Source organism: Bos indicus x Bos taurus, chromosome 16, assembly GCF_003369695.1.
Source record: "Bos indicus x Bos taurus breed Angus x Brahman F1 hybrid chromosome 16, Bos_hybrid_MaternalHap_v2.0, whole genome shotgun sequence".
NCBI lineage: Eukaryota > Metazoa > Chordata > Mammalia > Artiodactyla > Bovidae > Bos > Bos indicus x Bos taurus.
The window spans coordinates 42,443,387-42,465,713 of NC_040091.1; the positions used below are offsets into that span (position 1 = coordinate 42,443,387).

Below are 22,327 nucleotides of genomic sequence, written 5' to 3' on the forward strand. Positions count from 1 at the left end.
TTTCCTTCGAATCAGCATGAAGTTTGGGACATTTTATAGATCTTTTCAGGTTGGAAAGGAAAAACAAACAGTACAAAGTAAAATGACACTGCTTTAAGTATTAATATCATGCATCTATATATGCAAAAGAGGCTTCCCAGTCGGCTTAGTTCAGTTCATTCGCTCAGTCCTGTCCTACTCTTTGAGACCCCGGTGGCTCAGCGGTAAAGAATCTGCAAAGCAGGAGACCCCAGTTCGATCTCTGGGTGGGGAAGATCCCCTGGGAAAGGAAATGGCAACCCACTCCAGTATTCGTGCCTGGGAAATCCCATGGACAGAGAAGCCTGGCGGGCTACAGTCCAGGGGTTCCCAAAAGAGTGGGACACGACTTAGCAACTAAACAACATACATGGAAGAAAGAGTTCAAGGAAATAATTCAAGGAAATATACACGCGTGTCCATCATACTGCAAAATTACCCCCTACTGACCTCATTTTGAACGGGCAAATGCAACTCCTTAATATAAGGTAGGAAAACAAAAACACCTCCTGGACTGAATTGCGCGACCTAAGTTGGCTTTGAACCCACAGACTACAGCTCCCGGCATGCCCCCGTGAGCCGCAGGTGATTAGGAGCAGCTAGAACTCCATCTCCCGGCGTGCCTTGGTCCGACGCGTGATTTGCCACGAAGAGAACTACATTTCCCGGCATGCCGTGGGGGGTGGAATTGGGGAGGACTCCGGCGTCCCCTCCTCCCTGATTTCTAGTCGGTCTGGTCCCACCCTGAAGAGGATGGAGGTCCCCGGCGGCCCTGCAGCTCCGGAACCCGGCGAGATCCGGGCTCTAAAGCAGTGTTTGCTGCGCCGCAACAAAAGCCGGGAACAGCACGGCGTGGCGGCCTCTTGCCTCAAGGAGCTGAGGAACAAAGGTAGGCACGGGACCGGGGCGAGGGCTTGGAGGGCTGGAGCCCGGGCTGAAGGGAGCCAAGGGCAGGGTGAGGATGGCCAGCGGGGCTAACCGAGATCAAGAAAGACGACTTGGGGCTTCTTGTAACTCAGGTGGAGGAGCCTTGGGACAGATATGACTCACGTGGGTATAGCGACTTATCAGTTTCACAGCGTTTGTGCCAAGCGTTTTAACTTAATTTACTTTATGTGAGATTCATATGGTGGAAAGGCAGACGGGAAGCAATATGCAAATGAATTAAAACAGACTCTACTTCGGTGTCTTGCTTCCGGTGACTCAGATTGTGGATCGAACCCAGCCTGGTGTAGTCCTGCCACTCGGGCTCCCTAAGGTGGTACTGGGGCCCCCAGGTGAGCCTACAGCGAGATGGGGGCGGGTTTCCACCGTCAGCTCTAGCAGGTACCTGTGCGGTAAAGAGGGAGCCGCTACCCACCGTCCCAGAGGTCCAGACAAGGAACAGCTGCTGTGAGTGACCTAGCTTTCAAAAGTTCTGAGCCTCATACTGTTGTTACTAGTTGCCTGACCTTGCAGGTAACCATCTGTTGATCCCCAATTTTCTCATCGGCAAAGTGGCTGTATTTCCAGCCCTGCTTCACTGAATTGTTGGGACTCTCCAAGGAGATGATATATTCAAATGACTTACAAGTTATTAGCCTGTAGCAATAAACTGTTTACCGAAAAAACTTCTTGAGGTTAAACGTGTGAGTCATCCCTAGGCAGGTAGTGAAGGTGTATGTATGTCTGCCTGTTCAGAGCTTCTCCCAGAGTCACTCAGCCTAGCCGGTATCCGATAGAAGTCTTTCAGAGACACAGAAACAACCAAAGCACTCTAAATGCTTCAGTGACATAGCTTTTGCCATATAAGTGTTTACATAATTTTTCTTGGAGTGAGGGTTCTTAAGTTTTAGTGCCCCTTTAGTGCAGTGGCTGGATGCACTTGGCACAGAGGCCCATATAAGTGCTTGTGTTTCTGGAGCTCGGCCTCTGCAGGGTTTGGAGCTCGGCCTGTGAAAGGTTTGCTGGGTGCAAGACGATATTGCCTGATGATATTTGTAGTCTCTCGGCTACTTTTCTGCGTGCTCTAGTCCCATTAGCATTTTAGGCATTGCCATCATTAGGCAAGTACAGACCTGCCCTGGACAAAACCTCTTGCCCATTGATCACACAGATGAAAAGTTCCTGTTACAATCTTCTGTCTTCTGCCTCCTTTATTCTTTCCTATAGGTTAGTAAGACTGTGAAATACTGCAAGAACGTAAAGTATTTTTTTCTTTCTTTTTTAAAATTTTCTTTTTCTCTGGACACATGGGAGAATTTGAGTCATTTAGACCACTGAGAAAATGAAAGAAAGGCGCTTATTCTCAAAGAATCAAATCAGACTTTTGTTGGTTGTTCATCCAAGGAAAGAGTCGAGTGCATCCTAATGAGGATATTGAGTAGCTGGAGAAAAAACGTTTTCAAGAGCCAGACTATATGGGTTTAAATGCCAGTTACTTACTGTGTGACCTTGAGCAAGTTACTTAACCTCTCTGAGTGTTGGGTTTGACATCTGTAAAAATGGGAGTAACAATAGTATCTACCACAGGATTGTTATGAAATTAAGTACTGTATATGAAAAGCACTTAGTATAGTACCAGGCACATGGTAAATGTTATATTAGTATTAGTGGTCATCATTATAGTTATTATTAGCTACCAGGGATTTTTCTAGGCTCTGGGGGCATACATATTGAGTACAAAACAGATATAATTTCCCTATGGATATTTGTCAATTGCCAAACATTTTATTCCTCTCAGCTTGTGACATTCTGGCCATTGATAAGTCCCTGGCACCAGTAACCCTGGTCCTGGCAGAGGATGGCACCATAGTGGATGATGATGATTACTTCCTATGTCTTCCTGCCAATACTAAGTTTGTGGTATTGGCTGGGAATGAGAAGTGGACACACAATTCAGGTAAGAAATGCTGGCCGTATATACAGTATACCCTCCATCGTGATGTACTTTACTACACGCGGCACCTGGTTGCTGTTTGGCTGGCTGTTTCAGCATTTATGCAGCAAGCATTACTGAGCACCTTCTGTATGCCAGAGTGACGCTGAGTCAGGGGATGAAGATGAATGAGATGGAGTCAGGTCTCAAGTAACTCACGGACCCACAGCAACTAAAACACAGCAGGGCAGAGAGATCTGGGCCACAGATAGGGTCAAACTACCTGGTCTGAATCCCAGCTCTGCCGTTTAATAGTCACGTGACCCTGAGCAAATTATCTAACTTCTCAGCCCCTTATTGAGACAGTAGTTATAGTACCTGTCTCCTCGGGTTGTTGTAAGGATGCGAGAACATAGTACATATCAAGCCAGGGCTTCTCAACAATGCTGTTGACATGTTGGGCCAGGAAATTCTTTGTTGTGGGGGTGCTGTCCTGTGCATTGTAGGATACCTAGCAGCATTGCTGGCCTTTGCCCACTAGGTACCAGTAGCGTCTCCTCACCTTAATTGTGACAACCCAAAATGCCTCTAGATATTGTCACATGTCTACAGGTGTGTGGTGAGCAGAATCACTCCCAGGAAAGAGCCACTGATAGAAAGCATTTACATCTTATCTGGCATGCTGCTGCTAAGTCGCTTCAGTCATGTCCGACTCTGTGTGACCCCACAGACGGCAGCCCGCCAGGCTCTCCCATCCCTGGGATTCTCCAGGCAAGAACACTGGAGTGGGTTGCCATTTCCTTCTCCAATGCATAAAAGTGGAAAGTGAAAGTGAAGTCGCTCGGTCATGTCCGACTCCTAGCAACCCCATGGACTGCAGCCCACCAGGCTCCTCCGTCCATGGGATTTTCCAGGCAAGAGTACTGGAGTGGGGCTTATCTGGCATACAGTCAGATAAATCAATACTCCCTGTCACTATCATTACCGTCATCCTCACCGGCAATACAGAGGGAACTAATATGGATGAGCAAGGATCAGAGAGCTAAAGAAGTGTCTTGAGGAGAGTGCCCAGGCCACCAAAGTGTGGAAATCACCCTTCAGCAATGACTTTCCCAACCACCTTTTTACTCGGGCCCTAGAGACAGCAAATAGTGGCTGCAGCTCCTCCAGTCAAGAATGAGACCTGAACTTTCCTGGTGATCCAGTGACTAAGACTCCAAGCTTCTAATGCAGGGGGCCTGGATTAGATCCCTGGTCAGAAAACTAGATCCCCAATGCTGCAACTAAGACCCTGTGCTGCCAAACAATTTAATTAAAAAAAAAAAAAAGAATGAGACTCATCCCGACAGTTAGGGAGTTTGGGATGAACATGTTCACACTGCTGTATTTAAAATGGATAGCCAACAAGGACCTACTGTACAGCACAGGGAACTCTGCTCAGTGTTATGTGGCAGCCTGGATCGGGAGTTGGGGGAGGACAAATACATGTACGGCTGAGTCCTTTTGCTGTCCACCTGAAACTGTCACAACATTGTTAATCAGCTATACTCCAATGCAAAATAAAAAGTTTAAAAAGAGAGAGACAGACCCATCCCCAAGCACAGAGAGATGCTGATGAGGAACAACATTTTTGGATACGGAAATAGACAAAAAACTAACTTAAAGGGAAGCACGGTGGCACCCTGGGTATGCATGACCGTACACTGGATTTAAGTGGCTTTCCATAAAAGAATACAGAGCAGTTTCACACAGAAATAAATGGAAGATAGAACAAGTGGGAAAGTTAAGGCCCTAGATGGGGATTGGTTTTCCCATGAATCCCTGAGAAAAGGTGCTTCCTTCAGCATCGAAATTATTCTAAATGGTCGGTCGGAAGGACGTGCTGACATCCTGGAGGTCTGAGTTGGGGGAGGAAGTGAAAAGAGCACTGCAGGTTAATCTGACTCTTAACTGGCATTTTCTTCCTGTATCAGATGGAGGTACCGCTTGGATTACCCAAGAGTCCTTCGACAGAGATGAAACAGACAGCGGGGCAGGGTTGAAGTGGAAAAACGTGGCCAGGCAGCTGAAGGAAGACCTATCCAGCATCATACTGCTGTCCGAGGAGGAGCTCCAGGTGAGCCTCCTCCGCAGCCACACTCATCTGGCCTCTGCTGCCCTCCGCGGCCTACTTTCCACGCATCTTGCCACCATAATTTCATTATTCCTTCATTTTTAAGTAGTTCTCAGATGACAGCCAAGGTTCTTCATTTTTCTAATTCTCTTGCTGGAGTAGAAATTTTTTACTCCTCACTCTGCATCAGAATCACCAGTGGAGCTTTTTTTAAAAAATACAGATGCCACAGCCCCACGTAGACTATTTAGGCCCAAGGGGTGGGACAAGGAGGTACTGCTAAAGAACGTGAGTTAAATCTCAGCTCCATCACAAAGACTGTAGCCAGTCACTTACCCTCTCTGCTTATGTTTCCTCTCCAGTAAAATTGGGGTAAAAATAGTATGTGGTAATTCAGAAAAATACTTATTGAGCCCCTCCCTGTGTGTGGCATAGTTCTTTGCACAGGGTTACAGGGCTTCCCCGGTTGTGGCAGTGGAAAAGAACCCGCCTACCAATGCAGGAGACCTGGATTCAATCCCCGGGTCAGGAAGACACCCTGGAAGAGGGCATGGCAAGCCACTCCAGGATTCTTGCCTGGAGAATCCGCATGGACAGAGGAGCCTGGTGGGCTACAGTCCATGGGATCTCAAAAGAGTCAGACACAACTGAAGCAGCTTACCACCCACAGTGGTGAACAAGCCAGACACAGTCCCTGCTCTGATGAAACTCAAATTCTGGTGGAAGGAGGCAGACGAAACCAGCAGTGTGCCCAGATGGTGGGGGCTACTCTAGATTGGGAGATCAAGGAAGTCTCCTTGAAGGAGATGACCTTTTGGTTATTTTTTAATCTTCATATATTTATTTTAAATAAATAATACTAATACATTCACATGGTTCAAAATCCAAGAGACATAGCCAAGAATAAAACAAACCAAATGTCTATCAGCTGATGAATAAATAAAATGTTGTCTATCCAAATAATGAATATTTTATTCAGCCATAGGAAGGAATGAAGTATTAATACATTAGGCTTCCTTGGTGCCTCAGACAGTAAAGAATCTGCCTGCAGTACAGGAGACTCATATTTGATCCCTGGGTCAGGAGGATCCCCTGGAGGAGGGAATGGCAATTCTCTTACCTGGAGAATCCCATGGACAGAGGAGCCTGGCGAGCTACCGTCCATGGGGTTGCAAAGTGTTGGACAGGACTTAGCACCTAACAATGACAATAACGTGGAGAAACTTTGAAAACATTGGGCTAAATGAAAGAAGCCAGACATGAAAGGCCACAGATGTCATGATAGCATTTTTATGAAATAGCCAAACTATGCAAGTCTGTAGAGGTAGACGGTAGATTAGTGGTTGCCTGGGGGTTGGGTTTCTGGAGACTGTGAGTAGGAAGGAGAGTAACTACTGATGGGTACAGTTTTTTCTGGGCTGGTGACTGTGTTCTAAGACTGTGGCTGTGATTGCACAATCACAAAAAAAGCACACTCATTTTACTAAACTCCACTTACTTATATGCTTCAATCAGTGAATTGTGTGCTGTGTGAACTATATCTCAATAAAGCTGTTTGGAAAAAACAGATATACAGAAAAAGTCTGACTTCTGTCCCCAGCCACCCAGCTTTCCTTCCTGGAGACAGCCAGTCTGCCAGTTTCCCATTCCAGAGATAGTTTATATATGCTCTCGCTCAGTCGTGACCAACTCTTTGCAACCCCAGGCTCCTCTGTCCATGGAATTTATCAGGCAAGAATACTAGAGTGGGTTGCCATTTCCTACCCCAGGGGATCTTCCCAACCCAGAGATTGAACCCAAGTTTCCTACATTGGCAAGTGGATTCTTTACCACTGAGCCACCTGGGAAGCCCATTTTATATACAATTACATATACATGTCCTCCTCTTCCACTTTCATCACACTTTGCACTTTCTGTTTCAAAGAAGTTTGGAAAGTTTTCCAGATCACTTTACAAAAGATACCTTGTTCTTTTTCATTGCTGCATAGTATTCCATTTCATGCCTACATTTTTCTATTTATTTATTTTGCTGAGCCAGGTCTTAATAGTGACATGCAGGATCTTTAGTAGAGGCATGTGAACTCTTGGTTACAACATTTGGGGCCTAGTTTCCTGACCAGGGATTGAACCCAAGCCCCCTGTGTTGGGAAAGCAGACTCTTAGCCACTGGACCATCTGGGAAGTCCCACCATAACTCATTTAATGAGTCTCCCCAGTGGGGGACATGCATGTTGTTATCAGTCTCGCTATTCAGTCTGTGCTGCAAAAAAACTTAGACCAGTGTCATTTTGCACACGTGCTTGTCCATAGAATAAATTCATAGAAGTTTAGTTGAGAAACATTGGCAGGTCCCAAGAGGGGACACAGAAAGAAACTGAAGAACAAGAGGTACCTGCCATGGAAAGGTTGGGGCCAGGCAAAGGAAAGGCAGGAATTTTTTTCTTCTTTGGTTTTTTCTTCTTTAAGAAACAGAAAGGGGTCATGAGATCCCTTCCCATCCCAACAGACTAGCAAATTATGATACCCTTAGGATAAAGGGCATAACAGTCCTCACCAGAACAGGGATGCTGGAATACAAGTGAACCCAGCCCTGGCAGCTAGACTCTGCACGGGGAAGCTTAGGACAGGAGCTTGCAGAGGCTAGCCACATGGCAGGTAGGAGAAAAATGGCAGGTAAAGGAACCATGGGGAGCGAGAATGGAAGGGAGAGAAGGGAAGAGCACAGGAGCCTAAGGATTAGCACTGACACTGATCCTTGCAAAGTTATTAACTGCTCTTGCCTCGTTTTCCTCATCTATGAAATGGTGGTAATACTAGTACTTCACTCACAAAGTTTGTGCCTCTTAAATGTTGGACCTTATGGATGTGTATTAATATTACTTGTTCAAAAATGGATGCAATATCAAAGTTAAGGGTAACTTATAAAGTGGCTCCTCAAAGAAGCCTTTCACAAACTCCTGCAGCCCTCCTTGTCACTTTCTGTCCTAAGCGTTTTACGTCTGTTTTCTCGGTGGTGCATAGTGAGTGCAGCAGGTGGGATCTTAGTGCCCCAACCAGGGATCGAATCTGAGCCCCCTGCAGTAGGAGTGCAGAGTCTTAACCTCTAGACTACCAGGGACATCCTGTTTTGTTTTTAATAAGGTACTAAAGGCAACATTTTCCTAATTCTTTCACCAGAGGGAAACTGAAAAAGTTACGTGCCTCTCTCCTGACTCTCGGGCTTCCCAAGGTGGCACTAGTGGTAAAGAACTTGCCTGCCAGTGCAGGAGACTTAAGAGACGCAAGTTCAGTCCCTCAGTCAGGAAGATCCCCTGCAAGAGGATTCTTGCCTGGAGAATTCCATGGACAGAGGAGCCTGGAGGACTACAGTCCATGAGGTCGCCAAGAGCCAGACATGACTGAAGAGACTTAGTGCAGCACAGCACATCACTCCTAACTCTCAGGCAGCCATATTGGGTAACTTTGGGAACTAGATGAAATGAGTCTTTGAAATTGATGCATTTGAGAGACATAACATCATGTTCGGAAAGTACTTTCAGATGTCTTAAAGCCCGTATTTGTTTGTCAGATGCTCATTGATGTCCCGTGTTCGGAGCTGGCTCAGGAACTCAGCCAAAGTCATGTGGCAGTCCAGGGGCTCCAGAACACCCTCCAGCAGGTGCTTGACCAGAGAGAGGAAGCCCGTCAGTCCAGGCAGCTCCTGGAACTTTACCTTCGGGCTTTGGAGAAGGAAGGTGGCATCTTGTCGAAGCAGCAAGGTAGGCATTATGCTGAGATCTCGGTAGGAGCCTTTCCTTGAGAGCGAGCCAGATGCTTCCCGTGTGCTCAAGAAGAGTGATGGCACAGCTGTGGGTATTCTAAGATGGCAGGCTGCTATCTGCCCGCCTGATTGCTCTGGCTGGTTGTTGGGGTGGCTGTGTGTGCGCGTGGCATGCTGATGTGTCCTCTATCTCACATCTGCTTTGCAGAGTCCAGAGCTGACCTTGGGGACGAGAGCGATGCTGTTGACACAGGCATTAGAGAGAGCTTCTCCGAAGTTACGCCTGCAAGCCAGATCCTCTTGGCGCTGAAGGAGAAACCTGCCCCAGAGCTGAGTTTGTCTAGTCAGGATCTGGAGGTGGGCGAGCACCAGGGACCCTGACCTTTGCAGGGAGACACTTGTATCAGGGTTTTTTCACCTCTGCAGACCCTGAATCATAGCTTCCAGTTTGCCTAATATTACATGCAAAGCTTCCCTTGTAGCTCAGTTGGTAAAGAATCCGCCTACAATGCAGGAGACCTGGGTTTGATTCCTGGGTTGGGAAGAACCCCTGGAGAAGGAAATCGCAACCCACTCCAGTATTCTTGCCTGGAGAACCACATGGACTATAGCCTGTCAGGCTTCCCTATCCATGGGGTCCCAAGAGTTGGACACGGCTTAGCAACTAAACCACCACATGCAAAGCGTTTGCAAATGTCTCACATAATCTAAATCTTAAACAAAATGGATACACTCTCTTAGATCATCCAATCTTATTCTCTAGTCCAGAGTAGGTAATGAAATGTCTGATTCCGACAGGGAGGAGTTACAGGACTCAGGCTTCTGAGATGCATCTGCCAGTGGTTGAAAAAGATCCACAGGCCCAGAGGTACATGAAATATTCCTTCGAAGGACCTGTGCAACGGGGTCATCTTGTACTGACTTTCAGACCAGGGAACTAGAAGGGAATCCATCAGAGTGGGTGCTCCTCCTTGTCCCTGTCCCCAGCACTACCTCAGTGTAGCTAGAAGGGAAAGAGGCTGTACTGAATTGAACTTGGCTAAATTTCCTGTGAGCGGAGGACTTTATGCTCCAAGTAAACTGCTCTCTAGAGGTCCTTTCCTGTTGTTGTACGGTGAGCAGACGCCTGTGACGGCTTAATAGGAAGGAAACCTGGCATCTCAGCATAAAGCTAGAGACTGACACTGCCGACTCTCACCTCCCCTAAAGAAAATCGCGAGAGCAGCAGAGGGGCTGGTTTTCAATGATTCTTCTTCTTACCACAGTTGGTTGCCAAGGAGGACCCTAAAGCACTGGCTGTTGCTTTGAACTGGGACCTAAAGAAGACGGAAGCCGTTCAACAGGCCTGTAATCAGGAACTTAGGCTACGCCTCCAGCAGGTGCAGAGCTTGCGTTCTCTGAGGAGCATTTCAGCAAGGACGAGTTCACTGCCTGGAGACATGGAGAACCCCAAACGAACCAGACGAGACCCCATGTAGCTGGTGGCCAGCAACATGCCAAAGAAAACCTTGGGTTTCGTGTCAGTGTCAGTAAATGCCTTTAGACTAATCATTATAGCTACTTACATACTCCTCTGCCCCCTGCCTTTCAGAATGTTCTGGAACAGACTAGAAGATGGGCTTTGGGTCTTCTTCAGAAAAGCCATTCCAGCTTTCTTTACATATTGAACCATAAGGTTCCACCAGGTCCTCTAATTGCAAGTTCATGTGTTCTCTGTGTAATAGTAGTTGTGAAGGGCATGGAAAAGAAACTGTCATGTTTCAGACCAACTATCCTTTTTTTTTCTTTTCCTTCTGCATCAGACAAATGGTATATCTCTTTCATGATATAATCTATGCAACCATCATAGTAATGAACCTACTATTCTTTTCCTTTTTTTTTTTGACGTGGACCATTTTGAAAGTCTTTATTGAATTTGTTCCAACACTGCTCGTGTTTTATGTTTTGGTGTTTTGGCACCGAAGCATGTTGGATCTTAGCTCCCTGACCAGTGATCAAACCCGAACCCCGGGCATTGGAAGGTGGATTCTTAACCACTGGACCGTCACGGAAGCCCAGACGCACAATTCTTATTCTAAAGATAGAACTGCAGAATTTTAAACACAAGTAATGGTAGAGAAGGTGATGCATCAATGTTGATTATGGCCACAAACTTGTTTCTCAAGTTAATGAATTTCTTTTGTATGTTTAAAGGCACATATTAAATTTGCAGACCATAGGGACATACAGAGAGTCTAATTCACCATTTCTAATATCTAATTCAGTATTGTGAAATTATATCCATTACCACTGTGAAACTTTTCAGTTTTCTAATATGTTTTATCAGCAGGGGGTATAAAAAGGTCATTAAATCGATCTCTGTGAGATACGACTCCAGGTCTCTCTGGGTGCAGAACAGAGACTTCTGGTTTATATTCCTCTTGTTTCTGTACTAACTTGTTATTCAAGTTTTGTAATCTACAATGCAATTTCTCTTGCAGGGAAAAAGATAATTAGTTATTGACTTATTTGACTTACTTTTTAAGCATACTTAGAGGAAAATGGAATAGTATTAAGAATACATTGGCTAATTATTAAATAAAGAAAAGTAACAATAAGTCCTAAGGTGAGGCAGACATGCAAAAAACAGAACAAAAAGCTATTTGCTTCTCCTATGACCCTCCTCAAGGAGGGATCAGGTCTACTCAGCATACTCCTACTAATGCCTTATGCCATTGGTTCTCACTTGCCCCAATATTTTCTTTTTTAATAGTATATTTTATAATGCTTTTTTAATTATCCTTAAATGAAAGCCAGAGCTGATAACCTACCTACATGTATACCTTCAGCAACACAATACCTCCAAATGGAAACAAAGGAAAATAATTTTCAATAAGATGGTCTGTATCCATCTCAGTATGCCCTTTTCTGTAGATGACCATCAAAAGGCACAAGGAAGCTCTCAGGTGCTTATCCTTACAATTGAATTACCTTGAGTTTGTTAGAAGCAGCCATGCATGGTACATGGTGATTGGTGACTCAAATTCCACAAGCAGCATCGCCCTTCGTAATGGGAGTTCCCAAAACAGTGACGTTCTGGGCAGTATACCACATCTGTCCTTGATTTATAAGGTGGCTGCATTCTTGACAAAGCCAGGGAATGTTAAAACTGGAAAAAATAGTCTGTATACAAAACAGAATTAGGTTTGGGGCTGATTTGGAATGGGTTTTCATTCCTGTGAACAGCCAGCATGACATAAAAGTCATGTGGTGGGGGTGGGAGGGAAGACACGTGGGATGTGGGATGATAATTCACTATGTTGAACTGTCCTGTGCTTTGCAGGAAGACTAGCAGCCTACCTCCCACCCCACCATTCAGTGTCAGTAGCAGCCTCCAGGTACTGAGACAGTTGACAAGAGCCCCCAGGTTCTCAAAATGCTCCTGGAGGGGCAGTAATGCCGGTTGAAGATTTTTATGACAGTTTGCAGTCAGCTCTGTGCCAGCACCTACTACACTGGAGCCTCAAAACTGAGTGAGCTAAAGAGGGTGTGGCGTGCCAGCTCTCGTTTTGTACATGAGCAAAGTCGTGCTCAAGAAGGATCAGTGACTTGCCTCATGTCATAAGGCTATTTGGAGGGCCAGGGTTCAAAGGCAGGTCTTTTGGCTTTATTTTGGTTTGAGGTTTTGGTTTTTTGGCTATACCACCCAGCTTGTGGGATCTTAGTTCCCCAGCCAGGGATTGAATCTGGGCCCTTGGCAGTGAAAGCACAGAGTCCTAACTACTGAACCACCAGGAATTCCTAGGTCTTCTGGTTGCAATCCTGGTGTTCTTTCCACTTACTTGTATTTTCTTTTAAGTCTACATACTCTTCTACTCTACATCCAGATCACTGGTTTTGTTAATTTGTAGTTCAGTCACTCAGTCGTGTCTGACTCTTTGTGACCCCATGGCTTCCCCGTCCTTCCCTATTATTTTGTTTTGTTAATACCAGAATAATAAGTTGAATTCAGCTCCAAATGAAAAAAGACCTAATATGTTTGCAACATGATTGCTAAAAGATTTCTAAATGTAGTCCTTGTGTTGGTAGTGTAAAAGAAAGAAATTAGCCTTGTGAACATTATAGTTAGCACAGTAGCAAAGGAAGCCTGGGTTCCAGAAATAATAGAACAGCATCTCTATTTAACTATTGTGTCAGCAATTATCTCTGTTCACCAATTATATCAGCGTCTCCATCTTTGCCCTACTGAATGAAAAATGTTTTCTCTAATTATTTTCACCAGATACACAGTAGAGCTTTAGTTGATGGGCCGGGTGTTGGTATTGGTCTTCTGTATTAGAAACAAACCTACTGAGCATCTCAGCTGCATAGGAGAATAGAAAAAGTACTTTGGCCTTTGGAACGAGACAGACCCACGTGGAGTCTAACCTTATGGGACAGTAGTTTCCAAAAATGAAAGGTTAGCCTAAGGCCCAAGGTGGAATGGGTTAAATTAAATGAAGGAAGTTGGAGGATATCACCGACTCAATGGACATGAGTTTGAGCAAGCTCTGGGAGATGGTGAAGGACAGGGAAGCCTGGCGTGCTGCAGTCCATGGGGTCGCAAAGAGTCAGACACGACTGAGCGACTGAGCAACAAGTAGGAGGAAGAGCACAGTACCAGCACAGCGATATAGAAGGAATGGTTCCCTTTCATCTCCCCAGGGCCAGAGAGAGGCGGGTGCGAACAGAGACCTTTGCAAACCCTAGACCAAATGTAGAGTCAAAAGTTATTTTGCCCTAAGTACCCCTTACCTCCCCTGCACCACTGTGCCTCCAGGCCTTCTAGAATAGAACGGAGCAGCAGAGCAATAGTCTAAAAATAGGAGAGAGAGAGGGAGCAGGGCACAGCCGATGTTAGGAAGAAAGACTGTCAAAGAAAGCAGCTGGGACTAATGAACTCTACATTAGCCATATTCCATTCTTTCGACTCAAGTCAAATGTCGGTCCCCATTAGGCAATTGGCTTTGACAAGAGCCGTGCTAATTACCACTTACCAACCTTTAATTTCTGGGTAAAAGCAAAAGGAAAAAAAAATAATGGATTTTTCATTTTCCATAAAGAAAAGAATAAAAAAAAAATAGTAGTCTGTTAAAAAATACATTAATTACAAGAATTATTAATGTGCCTTTACTCACCAGATTTTTAAATTTCCTAATTAACTTTTATTATCTTTTTTTTTTTTTTGCCTTCAGCATTTCTTTTCCTATTTTGTTGTATTTTGCCTTAAGTTATTTTGGCTGCGTCTTATATTACTTGAGGTTTTTAAGGACCTTGGAAATTATCTACTCCAAATACTCACTGCCTGAATCTGCTACACAGCTGACAGGTGAGGTCCTCTGCCCTGTCAGGAAGCCCCCAGTAAAGGGAACAGATCCCCTCCTCCCCAGGAAATGCACTGAATTTTCAGATTGCACATCCTTAATGTTGGCTGTTTGGTCAAACTAAGTCAGACAGCACTTCCACAATTATCAATACAAGGAAGTAACCAACAGGTTACTGCAGAGCTATGAGATTTTCTTCAGTATTCTCTAACACCATGTTACAGGAACTATCAGCATGAAAATTCTAGCTTTTCTCCAGCTTACAGTTATTTTTTAAAATAGTTTATTCATTATTTATCTGGCTGTGCCAGGTCTTAGTTGTGGCACACAGGATCTTTTAGCCGTGGCACGCAAACTCTTAGCTGCAGCATGAGGGATCTAGTTCCCTGACCAGGGATCAAACCCAGGCCCCCTGCATTGAGAGCGTGGAGTCTTAGCCAGTTGACCAGCAGGGAAGCCCCAACTTACAATTATTTTAGTAAGAACAGAACATGTATCTTTTATCACTTAACTATTTAATTATAGACAAAAAGGATAAATTAGTGTTAATTTTTATTAAGTTATGAGAAGCTAGAAAAAGCGTTGCCCAGTGTCTTTGCCTCATTCATTCTAGTCTAGAAATAGAAACTTCCTTCTTTTTAACAGCTGAATGACATATCCTTTTCTGATTTCTTCAAGATCAAATCCCTGTCTCTATTGAAGAAGCTGCTGTTATTAAGATGTGGGTAATCCCTTCAGCAGGCACTGTCAGGTCAAGGAGTATGTATCCCCCATGAGCTCACAGGCCTGAGTTTCCACTGAAATGGTTTGCTGTCAGCCCTGACATTCGAATACTATGAAAGGACTTCGGTTGAATGCTTATGTCACATCAGTTCCTCCTTAGCAGTTAAGGATCTACTCTGGTGACAAATACTGGAAACAAATGTCCTAGATCTGCACATTTGACTATACTGAACTACACAAATGCAAATGAATGAAAGTCGCTCAGTCGTGTCCGACTCTGCGATGCCATGGACTATACGGTCCATGGAATTCTCCAGGCCAGAATACTGAAGTGGGTAACCTTTCCCTTCTGGAGGGGATCTTCCCAACCCAGGGATCGAACCCAGGGCTCCCGTATTGCAGGCAGATTCTTTACCAGCTGAGCCACAAGGGAAGCCCAAAAATACTGGAGTGGGTAGGCTATCCCTTCTCCAGTGGATCTTTCCAACCCAGGAATTAAACCAGGTAGGACTAGAGTCGACCAAAAACCTGATGGTAGGAAATTACCCTAGTTTACTAATGATGAGCATGTTAATCTAGTCTAACATGCAGTTGATGCCAGTTTACATTTTTCTAAGGCCCCTGAACTAAGGTGGGCTTAAACTTGATGGATTTCCTGGAGGTGCCATTAATGTAGCCTCAATTCCTTCAGATATTACTTAGTTAAAAGTTAAAATCTCTGGACTTTGCCAGTGCTCCAGTGGTTAAGAACCCTCCTGCCAGTACAGGGGACACAGGTTCGACCCCTGGTCTGGGAAGACCCCACATGCCATGGGGCAGCTAAGCCCATGCACCACAACTCCTGTGCCCACCCACCCTAGAGCCTGGGCACCAGTGCTGTCTTGGTGACACCACTGCAATGAGAAGCCTGACACCACAATGAAGAGTAGCTCTCACTCGCCACAACTAAAGTAAGCTCACACACAGCAACAAGGACCCAGTGCAGCCAAAGATAACGTTTATTTTTTCAAAAAGTTAAAATCCCCAATCCTAAGGAATGTATACGTATGGCTCTAAGCAAAACTGAAAGACAGTAAGCATTCTTTTCTTCTAGAAGAACCTTAAATCCTGAAGGTCAGCTGGCCTTTCAGGCAGGCATCTTCCACCAGTGCGCTGACCCACTTACAGGTCCCTGAAAACTGCTGTGTTTGAAAATGAGGATGCTATTAAGACTCTTCCATCACATTATACTTCACTCAGCTAGTAATTACGAATATGAGCTCAGCTCTGTGGAAGACAGAAAGGAACGGTCAGCAGTCATACTTTGTGAGTCTGTTCCCCTGGTGTCCAGAGAAGAAAACATCCTTGCAATGCCTTCCAGCCAGCCTTTGCCAGTCTTCCTGATACTAATCCTGACCATCAGAAGCTTTCCTTAACTCCTGGTAGGAATCTCTAAGCTTTAAAGTTTAACATCCAAAAAAACCACGTGCTGGAAGTTTTCTTTAGCATCTAGGATTCAAGAGCCGTAAACAAGGTGTGTAATCAAGGAAAGATTCCGGGGCTAATGGGGAGGATTAAAATTTGATTAGGGTTTGAACCTGAGCATGTGTTTACTCCTACCTCCATCTGAGCAGACCCAGATCCTGGTCCATGTGAGGCTCGACAGTTGCTCTGTGTTATATCACAGAAAGAGAAATGAGAAAGGAATCTCCCCCTCCTTTCACCATCATCCACTTACTTCTGTGGGAAATTATTGAGGAATGGGAAAATAAAACATTTATATACATAATAGATTTCAATACATATGCCTCTGTCTCAGACCAAGTCCAGACCCTGCAACTCTGTAGGTCCCAGAGTTTGTTTGTTTTTCTGTTTTCTTTGACCTTGAGGTCTGGCTTGTAGGATCTTGCTTCCCCGACCAAGGATTGAACCCAGACCCTCGGCAGTGAAAGGGCAGAGTCCTAACCATTGGACCACCAGGGAATTTCCTGGAGGTCGTTGTATTAGAAGTTAAGGCAATCAAGCTACAGGCTGGGAAGTAGCACCGCTCACTCTATTTGGTTTGAAATAAACCTGAAGCTCTCATCCATAACAATTGTAACAGCAATATTAACCTACTGATTATAATTAGTATGGGTATTTTACAACAGCAGGTTCAAATGGAACTTTTATAGGCATGTCATCATGGTGTTGTCTGTTTAATTATAGCATGATATTTGTTTTTAAATTACTTTTAGCCAAAATAGGAGGAATAATCATTTTGCTCTTTGAGAACAGTGTTTAAAAATTGCTTTTAATATGAGGGAAATATTTTTTACATTAGACAGTTTATATCAAAGTAAACTGAAATGTTATTCTGAACACTTAAATATGTAGCTTTTACCTATTATAAATCAAAGCAAGGAAGACGAGGACAGAACAACTTCTAAGCACAATGAATGTGGAAGGAAAGCCCCACAGCTGCATTGACAATAATGGCAAAAACCACAAAAATCTTTATCAAAAACTCTCTTCTTTGATCAGACCTGAGGTTGCCAAGGGGATGGGGGAGGGAGGGAGATGGACTGGGAGTTCGGGGTTGGTAGATGCAAACCATTACATTTAGAATAAATAAACAAGGTTCTCCTCCATAGTACAGGGAATTATATCTAGTTTCCTGGGATAAGTCATAATGGAAAAGAATATTTTTAAAATGTATATACGTATATATACGTATGTATATATACATGAGTCACTTTGCTATACAGCAGAGATTGGCACAACATTGTAAGTCAACTCTACTTCAGTAAAAAAATAAAAATAAAATACTCTCTTTGGGTTCCAAATTACTAAAGACATCTAGTAGTTGGCATTTTTAAAGTTTACATAAAAACTACTTTTCAAATTACATGAGAAAGAGAAGACAACCGCACAAAGAAGAAATATCACAGCTGCTTATTAATACATTTTATTCAGATCCATGGTTACACTTCTTTGCACGAGTAGTTATGGGTGGAGTTTTACTTGCAGGAGGAGAAGGTCTTCCAGAAGAAATTCTTGCAGGGCGTTTTATCTTGGCGCGTGGACTGATGGAGGGGTGCGCCTTCCTGCCGTTTGGACACCTCCCTGGCTTCCCCTCCTACAAAGGGCACTGCCCTGGCCTGGGAGGCCCACTCGTACCACCACGCAAGGAAAGTCAACAGGCTGTTTGTCTTTATTTCTGCCACTTCCTGCATGTGCTTTTAAAAAGAAGCAGAGGACAAAGGAAAGACAAATAAATCATCTGATTCAGCCAGCATTAAGATATATAATTCTTTCCTTTAAAAAAAAATGATGCTCCAGAACAACAAGCCATATTTCCATTTAAAGGATGAGAAAGTTAAGGGACACGACTGAAATGACTTAGCATGCATGCAGAGTTAAGAGAACACCTCAAGAGAATTGCTCTAATCAGAGAAAAGAAAAACTCGAATATATTCAAGGAAAAAAATCTATTTGTTTTGCCCCTAATCTTTTTAATTATAAGAGGTTGGGAGATGTCTCCTTTTCCCTGACAAGTGACTGGCAGATAAGAAGCCCCCCAAGTTAGATGAGGCTTCTTTCGCTTGATTTCCCATGTCTCCATCTCTGGTCTTACTCCTGGCTGTCCACAAATTGCTTTTTAAGACAGATCAGATTGAGACATTATATTCTGGCCTTTCAGACTCCTTAGAAAGCTTTAAGGAGTAATCTGATGATGAATGGCTTTTCTGGAACTCAGCTGCTAATTTCAGAGAAAAATCCATTTTTAATGGTCAACTTTATGTACTCTTTCTTGGAAGTTTTTCAAAATGAAAAAAAAAGAGAAGTAAATCACCTCATAAAGTTACAACTTCTCACAATGGAAAATGTAATGATGTCAATTAATCTAAGCCAGTGGGAACCTGCGCTGTATGTATAAATTAAGATTCTACAAGTAAGTGTGACTAACACCGCAGTGGCAGCAGCAGTAGACCAATTGCACTGCAATAGACCAGTGTGATGGCTTTGTGTTTCAAAGACTGGCAGATGGAGATCGCTAGCCTGAAGAAGCTCCCTTTAGTGTCAGCGTTTTCTAACAAGTTTCCTAATGACTGAAGATGGTGAGTCAATGGTCCATGTGGACATCACAGCACAGGGCAGCTGAGGGGCACACGGCAAAGCCCAGCCCTGCAGTCTGTCCTGTACACACACTCAGCCACAGAGAAGAGGGGGATCCACGGGGTGGCCAGATTTGCCAAGGGAAGGGACAGCTCACAAGAGGGTGAGCACGCAGCCGAGTCAGACTACTCACCCCGCTCTCGTGGCCGGCGAGGCCGCCCTCTGGGGAGAGGGCAGTGGTGGCCCCAGAGGGCAGCAGCAGCAGCGGCAGCAGCAAGCAGAGGGGCAGCATCTTGCAGGCTGGCTGGTACTTCTCTCCAGCTCTGGAGCTGCTCATCCTGCTTGGCAGCCCCTGAAACCAGTGCTTTGTGGACTTGAGTCTCTTCTCTGCAGACTGAGGGGGATATTTTCAGCTCAACCTGCAGCTGTGTGTGTGTTTGTTTTTTTTTTTTTTGTATATATGCCTATCTAAAGCCTGTACCCCCTCTCCCCTCACATTCAAGTGGTGACGCATGAGCCTGAGCAATCAGTGCCCACAAAAGTGCTTCAGGACTGGATTTAACCCCTTCATTAAAACCTCGGCGCTCTCCTGTGTCGAGTGGATTTGCTCCTACTTGGGGATGCATGTGCACTTGCCTAGAAATTCCACCTCCTCGCAATTATGCCAAAGCAATCAGGAAGTCTTGAGAACAAAACCAAGTGATTTAACATAATACAAAATTAGCCTTGAATAAGGAGCTTATGGTGATGAAAACAATCAGTCCTAAAGGAAATCAACCTGAATATTCATTGGAGGACTAAAGCTGAAGCTCCAAAACTGGCCACCTGATGAGAAGAGCCAACTCACTGGAAAAGACCTTGATGCTGGGAAAGTTTGTGGGCAGGAGAAGGGGGTGACAGGGGATGAGACAGTTGGATGGCATCACTGACTCAATGGGTTTGAGTAAACTCCAGGAGATAGTGGAAGACGGGGAAGCCTGGTGTGCTGCAGTCCATGGGGTCGCACAGAGTCAGACATGACTGAGCAACTGAACAACAAGGAACACCACCTGCTTCCCAAGTGGTGCTAGTGGTGAAGAATCAGCCTGCTACAGCAAGAAACTCGGGTTCGATCCCTGGGTCAGCAAGATCCCCTGGAGAAGGGAATGGCAACCCACTCCAGTCTTCTTACCTGGAGAATTCCATAGACAGAGGAGCCTGGCGGGCTATAGTCCATGAGGTCGCAAGAGACAAACGCGACTGAGCGACTAACACTTTCAACAGCAAAGGAACTTAAAATCTGCAATTTTGCCCACACCAAAGAATGACTGAATCAGCTCAACAAGGAGACGGTGAGGACTCCGGGAGCCGCTCAGAGCATCCACTGGTCTCAGCAGACCACCTCAGGCCACCAAGTGCTCGTTCCACAGCACCACCTCCCCGCCAGCAGGCCACGGTCCTCTGGCCCAGGCTTTCCCAAACTGTGATGTGGACCCAAATCACCTTTTGTTGTCGTTCAGTTGCTAAGTCGTGTCCAAGTCTTTGCCACCCCATGGACTGAGCACTTCAGGCTTCCCTGTCCTTCACTATCACCTGGAGTTTGCTCAAATTCATGTCCAGTGAGTCGGTGATGCCATCCAACCATCTCATCCTCTGTTGCCCTCTTCTCCTGCCCTCAATCCTTCCCAGCATTGGGGTCTTTTCCAATGAGTCAGCTCTTTGCATCAGTCACCTTATTACTTCCCCGACCCATGCCCGCTCCCCCCGCTCCCTCACCTTGCCCCGCCCTGCCTGCAGTGGAAGCACGGAATCTCAGCCGCTAGACCCCCAGGGGAGCCCAGTGAATGCCCTACACTTGACCAGCTCCCAGGGTCTCCTCTCCTGATTACAGCTCCACTGCTGAGAATCCACAACATCAAGCTGTCTCTGCCACCCCTGGTTCCTCCTTGCAGGTCCCAGGTTCAGAATCACACAGACAAATGTACAGACCTTCTCCACCTGAGACAGCTAGGAAAATCAGAAACATCCATCGCAAACCTAAGATGACATCAGAGGCCAGGTTCTAAAGGGAAGTAAAGCGACCAAAGAACTGACGGCACGTTCCAGAAGTGAACGTTGACGCTTTCAGTTTTCCAAAGTGCTGGTTCACACCCCTCCACAAGGGAAATCTCAACTTTAAGTTTCATTGCATTGCACATTTGTTAAGATGCTAGGTAAAATCGGCACAGCCAAATGACCCACTATGGGCCATAAAGTGCATCTTGCTTTAGTCCTTTTTTGGTACCAAAAAATTTTTTTTTTTTTGCCTAATTCCCACAAATGATATTTTAAAACGTTTAGATATTCTTAGGGCTTCCCTGATGGCTCAGTTGGTAAAGAATCCACCTGCAATGCAGGAGACCCCAGTTCGATTCCTGGGTTGGGAAGGTGCCCTGGAGAAGGGAAGGGCTACCCACTTCAGTATTCTTGCCTGGATAATGGGGTCCATGGGGTCGCAAAGAGTCAGAGAGGACTGAGCGACTTTCACTTCCACTTCAGTTTCATGTCTTTTAAATTTGAAACCAGTTCAACATTTTAAAAATTTAGGAAATAATGGAGGCAGAACCAGCTTGTCATCTACCATCTTGACTGAGCCACGAAACGTGAAGGAGGTGCATATAGTCCTTTCCTACTTTTTTCCTCTGAGTGTATTTTTATATATTTTGTATATACTGTATATTCCACGGGGTCGCAAAAAGTCAGACAAGACTGAGCGACTTTCACTCCAGATATTCTTACAGATGAGATAATCATGGTAGCTCACCCAACTTCAAGATTTTGTTCCATGAACTCATTGAACACTGAACACCTAGCGTGTACTACATAGAAGGACAAAGACCATCCACCCCGAAAGGGCTGTTCCAGCCTCACTAAGGGGCAGGAGACATGCTCTGCAAATGAGAGAAAAGTAAAATTTCAGTGTGACATGTGCCAAGGAAGGTTATAAGCTGCAGGCCGGGGAAGGCTTTGTGTGATCTTGTTACTGGCTGCTTTCAAGGAGGTGGCAATATATCTTAGTACCTCAAGGTGAGGGCTCTAGACTAAAATCCTGGTTTGCCATTTAATTAACCTCTCTAGGGTCTCAGGTTCCTCATCTATAAAACAGGGATAAAAACAGTACCTACTGCCTACATCCTAGAATTGTGAGAATCAAATAAGATCATGATAAGCACCTAACACAAGTGGAAAACACAACAGGGCTCACGTTAGGAACTGTCACTAAGACGATACCCTGGGACTCTGCTGGTGGTCCGTTGGCTGGTCCAGGAAGATCCCAGATGCCACAGAGCAATGAAGCCCAGGCACCCGAGAGCCCATGCTCTGCAACAAGAGGTCACTGCAATGAGAAGCCCACACACCACAAGAGAAGGCCTGCACACAGCAGCAAAGCAGCAGCACGGCCAAAAATAATTTTTTTT

General features: G+C 45.0%; 2 protein-coding genes and 1 non-coding gene across 3 annotated transcripts; 1 reads left to right on the forward strand and 2 right to left on the reverse strand.

Moving 5' to 3' along the window:
* The first annotated feature begins 674 nt into the window (after positions 1 to 674).
* Positions 675 to 12,912, forward strand: DFFA (DNA fragmentation factor subunit alpha). The gene is made up of 6 exons (XM_027564945.1): positions 675 to 907; positions 2,741 to 2,899; positions 4,849 to 4,991; positions 8,557 to 8,746; positions 8,957 to 9,105; positions 10,014 to 12,912. The coding sequence occupies exons 1-6, from the start codon at positions 772 to 774 to the stop codon at positions 10,224 to 10,226; spliced, it is 990 nt and encodes a 329-aa protein (XP_027420746.1). The 5' UTR covers positions 675 to 771; the 3' UTR covers positions 10,227 to 12,912.
* LOC113907097 lies at positions 10,540 to 10,600 on the reverse strand. The gene has a single exon (XR_003515091.1). It is a non-coding gene; the product is annotated as a small nucleolar RNA SNORD77 (small nucleolar RNA).
* A 4,811-nt stretch (positions 12,913 to 17,723) lies between the features above and the next one.
* On the reverse strand, positions 17,724 to 19,699 carry LOC113906594 (cortistatin-like). The gene is made up of 2 exons (XM_027564948.1): positions 19,084 to 19,699; positions 17,724 to 18,010 (listed from the first exon to the last, which is right to left on the reverse strand). Exons 1-2 carry the CDS (start codon positions 19,225 to 19,227, stop codon positions 17,792 to 17,794), a joined length of 363 nt encoding a protein of 120 aa, XP_027420749.1. The 5' UTR covers positions 19,228 to 19,699; the 3' UTR covers positions 17,724 to 17,791.
* Positions 19,700 to 22,327: the final 2,628 nt, after the last annotated feature.

Excerpts from the sequence above, each read along its gene's own strand:
- DFFA (XM_027564945.1), top strand. The coding sequence starts at position 772 with ATGGAGGTCCCCGGCGGCCCTGCAGCTCCGGAACCCGGCGAGATCCGG. Across the intron at positions 2,900-4,848 it reads GAAGTGGACACACAATTCAG|ATGGAGGTACCGCTTGGATT; the intron begins GTAAGAAATGCT and ends TTCCTGTATCAG. Across the intron at positions 4,992-8,556 it reads TGTCCGAGGAGGAGCTCCAG|ATGCTCATTGATGTCCCGTG; the intron begins GTGAGCCTCCTC and ends TTTGTTTGTCAG.
- LOC113906594 (XM_027564948.1), bottom strand. The coding sequence starts at position 19,227 with ATGAGCAGCTCCAGAGCTGGAGAGAAGTACCAGCCAGCCTGCAAGATG. Across the intron at positions 18,011-19,083 it reads TCGCCGGCCACGAGAGCGGG|CACATGCAGGAAGTGGCAGA; the intron begins GTGAGTAGTCTG and ends TCTTTTTAAAAG.